The sequence below is a fragment of the Grus americana genome, unplaced genomic scaffold, assembly GCF_028858705.1.
Source record: "Grus americana isolate bGruAme1 unplaced genomic scaffold, bGruAme1.mat scaffold_82, whole genome shotgun sequence".
NCBI lineage: Eukaryota > Metazoa > Chordata > Aves > Gruiformes > Gruidae > Grus > Grus americana.
The window spans coordinates 812,311-818,014 of record NW_026562023.1 but is presented as its reverse complement, the minus strand read 5'-3'; the positions used below and the strand labels follow the sequence as shown (position 1 = coordinate 818,014).

At 55.3% G+C, this 5,704-nt stretch overlaps 1 protein-coding gene across 1 annotated transcript; it reads right to left on the bottom strand.

Annotated features, from left to right (window-relative positions):
- Window positions 1-1,385: 1,385 nt before the first annotated feature.
- Window positions 1,386-4,690, bottom strand: LOC129201179 (olfactory receptor 14A16-like). The gene is made up of 2 exons (XM_054812329.1): window positions 4,645-4,690; window positions 1,386-2,362 (listed from the first exon to the last, which is right to left on the bottom strand). Exons 1-2 carry the CDS (start codon window positions 4,688-4,690, stop codon window positions 1,386-1,388), a joined length of 1,023 nt encoding a protein of 340 aa, XP_054668304.1.
- Between the last annotated feature and the right edge of the window lie 1,014 nt (window positions 4,691-5,704).

Genomic DNA, 5,704 nt, shown 5'->3' with positions numbered 1-5,704 from the left:
GTGCAGTCCTTCAGGAGCAGACTGCTCCAGCATGGGTCCCCCGTGGGGTCACAAGTCCTGCCAATAAAACTGCTACAACGTGGGCTCCTCTCTCCATGGGGTCACAGGTTCTGCCAGGAGCCTGCTCCAGCGCGGGCTTCCCATGGGGTCACAGCCTCCTTCAGGTGTCTCATTCATGCTGGAAGGCACCTCGGGAGGTGTCTGAACCTCCTGCTCAAAGAAGGCTCAGACCAAACTACTCACAGCTTTATCGAAACACATCCTGTTTGCTTTCTGGGGCAGAGACAGTGCACACTCCCTGGGAAATGGCTTCCAGCATTTGACTATCCTCATGCTGGAAAACTCTCTCCCTATATGCAGCCTGACCCTCTCTTGTTCCGGGCCATTGCCTCTTGTCCTTACGTCTCGTATCACGCACATAAGCCTGACTCGGACTTCCTGGGAATGGTGCAATGCTTCTGCAAGAACTTCCCTTCTCCAGGCAGGACAAGCCCAGCTCCTTCAACCTCTCCTCATAGGCAGCGTCCTGACATTCTTGAGGGCCCTTTGCTCAACCTGCTACAGCTTGCCAACGTCCTTCCTCTACTGGGGATCTGAAATTGGGATGCAGTAACCTGGAAAATCCCTTCCCCCAATTTCCTGGCCGTGCTCCTGCTCTGACAGCCCAGGATGCTGGTGGCCTCCCTTGCTGCCAGGGCACACAGCCGCCTCCTGTCCAGCTCCCTGCCCACCGAGACCTTTCCCACACGGCTGCTCCCAGCTAGGCAGCCCCCAGGCTGTGCCATTGCCAGGGTGAGTCCCCTGCAGGGGCAGAAACTGCCACTTGCCCTTGCTGGAGTTCAGGAGGTTCTTGCCCATAGATGCTCTTCTCCTCCTTGAACCATTTCCCTGAGCACAGAGGCCTGGAGACCTTTTCAGTAAAGACTCAGGCACAGAAGGCATTGAGTCCCTCAGCCCCACCTGTGCCTGCTGTTATTAAATCACCCTCCCTGTTCAGCAGCAGCAGCAGGCTGGCATTTCAGTTGTGCAGCCTAAAGGTCATCTCTAACAGGTCTCTAACAGGTGATCAAAGCTCATCTTTTCACTCTTGACTTTCCCAGGTGACCTTTGCCTTTCCTGAAATCCTACCTGCACAATGAAGTTAAGGCTCAAAATTTTCTCGTTTGTGGAAGGATCTCAGAAAGGCACTGCAGGGACCTTTTATTTATTTTTTATTGTAACACAGAGAGAGCAAGGCTCTCCATATACACAGCCACTCAGTCAGAAAAGAAAGCAGACAGTGAATGAGAGAGGGGATGACAACATCATTACAAGTAAAACACCACCCCAAAAAACAAAAAATACAGACAGACTGGACCTGTAATAAGTTACATCATAAATAAATGCTATGCAGAAGAGGGGCAGTTTTTTGCTTCTGAATAACATCCGGTCATCAGTTTCCACACTGCATCCTTGAGCTCCTTGTTCCTCATGCTGTAGATGAGGGGGTTTATGGCTGGAGGTACCACCGAGTACAGAAGTGACACCACGAGATCCAGGGTTGCGGAGGAGACAGACAGGGGCTTCAGGTGGGCAAATGATCCAGTGCTGAGAAACAAGGAGACCACGGCCAGGTGAGGGAGGCACGTGGAAAAGGCTTTGTGCCGTCCCTGCTCAGAGGGGATCCTCAGCACAGCCCTGAAGATCTGCACATAGGACACCACAATGAAAACAAAACACCCAAATGCTAAACAGGCACTAACCACAAGAAGGCCAACTTCCCTGAGGTAGGCATCTGAGCAGGAGAGCTTGAGGATCTGGGGGATTTCACAGAAGAACTGGTCCACAGCATTGCCGTGGCAGAGGGGTAGGGAAAATGTATTGGCTGTGTGCAGCAAAGCATAGAGAAACCCACTGCCCCAGGCAGCTGCTGCCATGTGGGCACAAGCTCTGTTGCCCAGGAGGGTCCCGTAGTGCAGGGGTTTGCAGATGGCAACATAGCGGTCATAGGCCATGATGGTGAGAAGATACAATTCTGCTGAAATGAAAAAAACAAACAGAAAGAGCTGTGCAGCACATCCTTGGTAGGAGATGTCCCTGGTGTCCCAGAGGGAATTGGCCATGGCTTTGGGGAGAGTGGTGGAGATGGAGCCCAGGTCGAGGAGGGAGAGGTTGAGGAGGAAGAAGTACATGGGGGTGTGGAGGTGGTGGTCACAGGCTATGGCGGTGATGATGAGGCCGTTTCCCAGGAGCGCAGCCAGGTAGATGCCCAGGAAGAGCCCGAAGTGCAAGAGCTGCAGCTCCCGTGTGTCTGCGAATGCCAGGAGGAGGAACTCAGTGATGGAGCTGCTGTTGGACATTTGTTCACTCTGGGCTTGGGGAACTGTTCAAGGAGGAAAACACAGTCAGTTAGCAGAGACTTCTCTGAGCAAAATGAAATCCATTACCCATAGACTCTGCCCCTACTGCATACAGCCCTTCTCATTTCCCAGGAGACCTCCTACACTTCCATGGGTGCAGCTCTGGTTGGTGCTGGCTGATTTTGCTGTGAGGAGCAGAGCCTCTGCCCGCTGGCTGCCGAGGAGTCAGCCCTGCTCTGCAGCAGTGGGTTCATGGGAACGGTGGGGACAGGGGCCAGTCCTGGGTTTGGCTTTGTCAGGTGAATCCGCTCCTAACGAAAAAGGGCCTGTCAGCATCTGCACTCTGCGGACTAAGGAACTAGGATGGCAGAAGGCAGTTTGAGACATTCGGGAGGTGTTCTGGGATGTCAGAAACCCTCAGCATTTCTGCTGCACTCAGGGAGCACAGAGTGAGTCGTGCGAGGCAAGAGGATTGCCTGTGGCTTAGAGCAGAGTGAGGGGAGCTGGTCTGTCCCTCCGTCTTGTTCCCAGCTTGTACCTTCATGAGGTGGAGAGTGACCACACTCTTAGGTTATGTCATACAACCAGACACTGCTGAGAGCAGAGGCATCCAGCGCAGACCACAAAATGTCTCACCCTTTCTCAAGGTCTCAGCACCCCACTTCTAGACAAGAAGAAACGCGGCTCATTTCACCAACCCAACAGCTTTTCCTTGGTTGTAGCATCTCGGCATTTCTCCATGGGGCTTTCAGATAACACAAAGGTGCTATGGGGCAGGCTTGCATCCTGGAGGGCAGCTCACACCTTGGAAGGACACCCCAAGGACTTAGCCAAGTGTCCTAACGACAGCATCTGATTAAGGGAAATCCAGCTCATTCTCCAGCCCCACAGACTCCATTGCCCACAGCCCCACACGTCAGAGGAAAGCTGGGACACTTGTTCCCAAGGACATGCCCACATGAATGGATGAACAAGATCAGCCCGTGACTCTGCAGCTGAACCTCCCACCCCCAGGGAGTCTGACCGCAATAAAAAGGTAACTTTAAAACAATCACAGGGAGAAACAAGGAAAAGCACAGGGAGGGTCTGGCTGAGAGAGGCCAGGGCAGAGACAGCCGGGCACTCGGGAAAGCATTACCCTGACCCAGCTGTGCATGTCACCTCCCAGAGACTGATACTGCAGGACAGTTGCCTTCCACCCGATTGCTGCTCAGCGGGAAATAAATATGTGGCAGGAGGGATGCCCTTCGCCTCTTCTGCTGGTCTGCTGGACAGAGAGGTGACTCCCACCCTAGACCCCAATGTCCGTGAGGGCCAAGGATGTGCTGGGTGGGAGGGATGAAGGGGGTTTCTCAGGGAAGGCATCTGCACTGCAAGGGGTGGCCGGGAGGTGCCCCTGTCTCCCCTGCAACAGGGTTTCCATGAGCAGTTCCTTCCTTTCCTGCCCATCTCTCCTGCCTGGAGCTGTCCCTGCCAGGAGCTCTTTCTCTGGCCCCACGTCTCTTCTCTGCTCACAGACCCCATGCCAGCCCCTGTGTGCCCAGCTCTGCCCTGCAGCCTCTCTGTGTGTGTGCAGGGGCTACAGAGAAGGTCACACAAAGCCTGATGAGACTGGAAAGGTGATGCTGGTGCTGTCTGTAGCCCCCACAGCTGCACACTGAATCACAGATGAGGAAAGCTCCTTAGCCATACAGGAGACCCTCCTTTGACCTCTGGATTCAAAAGCCCCCTTGGAAATGTCCCACTGCCCAACCAGCCGACCAAGATGAGAAACCTCAAAAGGCAGACACCTTCCCTTACAGGGAAAACCATCTTGAAAAGACCCCTTGGAAATCCCCAGGGCTACCCTGGAGCTGTGAGCAACCCTGACCCACGCAGCACCCTCTCGACAGCAGAAGGACCCTGCCCTGACAGAGGTCGCTCCTTCCACCCACAGCTGCTCCCCACAGCGCCATGGGGAGCTCCCCGGGCAGGCTGAGGGTGACCCTGGCAGGCGGCAGAGTCCCTGTGCCAGCACACAGCCCCTGGGGTGCAGGGACCCTGCTCGGAAGGACAGCCCTGGGCACCCCTGGCTGCACACCCACCTGCACACCCCTGCGGCCGTTCCTGGCAGAAGGCAGCCGTCATGCCCTGTGCCTCTGACGCTGTGGCAGGGAAGCCCTGCTCTGCAGCACGTCCTCCTCCTCCTCCACACCAGAGACGTTGTGAGCGTCCTCCTGATAGATCCCACAGGCTGTGGCATGTGCCAGCTTTTGGAGGTCTCTCCAGGAACTGCAGCTGCTTTGTCCTGCTGCCACAGACCTACCGTGCCAAGTGGTGTGGACATTTCTCCTCCTGTTACTTTGCAACATTCTCACACCCCAGACTGCCTCTTTCCTCTCTTCTCCTCGCTCCTCTGCCCTCGCTGCCTGCAGGCAGTGCCCTCAGCCCTGCTGCGCTTTGCAGAGGAGCTGCTCCTGGGCAGAGCTGTCTCTCTGCAGCGCTGCCCGCTTGCCATGAGCTCCCTCCATCCCAGGAGCCCAGCCCAGCTCAGCAGCAGCACAACAGCCCAAAGTGCCACTTTCTCTGCCCCCTCCCCACCCTCCCCGACTCCCTCGAGGTGTCCCTGGGCCTCCAGGGCTGACAGCTCATGAAAGGCAGCAGGGTCTCTCCTGGGGAGCAGAATTTGAAGCAGACTGAAGTAATCACCCAGTGTCCCTCCCTAAGCACTGGACAGGCTGATTCCTGCGGTGGGAATTGCTCTTCCGGGGTGTGCAGATCTACAGGAGGTGTCCATGTTCCCCTCTGGAAACCCCCATTCCTGCCCCATTGTCAGGCAGGACACACAGGCAGTGACAGGCAGGGGATCATTTCCTTCTGTGCAGGGCAGGGATGGAACCAAGTCAATGAAGGCATCTCAGCTCTCATCAGTATTCCTGAGGCCAGAGGGGATTCAGCTTCTCCAGTGCAACCCACAGACCCACTGGAGGTGGGATTCCTCTTGCCTCAGCTCAGCTGCAAAAAAATCATGGAATAACAGAATGGCTTTGGTCGGAAGGGACCTGAAAGAGCATCTAGTTCCAACCCCCCTGCCATGGGCAGGCACACCCTCCACTAGGCCAGGTTGCCCAAACCTGGCCTTGAACACTTCCAGGGAGGGGGTATCCACAGCTTCTCTGGGCAACCTCTTCCAGGGCCTCTCCACCCTCTACAGTGAAGAATTTCTTCCTAATATCTAATCTAAATCTCCCCTCTTTTAGTTTAAACCCATTACCCCTTGTCCTGTCACTACACTCCCTGATAAACAGTCCCTCTCCAGCTTTCCTGTAGCCCCTTTAGGTAGCTCTCTGATCATCTTCATGGCCTCCTCTGGACTCACTCCAACA

Bases quoted from the DNA above. Each gene is read 5' to 3' on its own strand.
- LOC129201179 (XM_054812329.1), bottom strand. From the start codon at position 4,690: ATGTTGCAAAGTAACAGGAGGAGAAATGTCCACACCACTTGGCACG. The intron at 2,363-4,644 runs GTAGGTCTGTGG...CTCCTTGAACAG, and splicing joins TGTCCACACCACTTGGCACG to TTCCCCAAGCCCAGAGTGAA.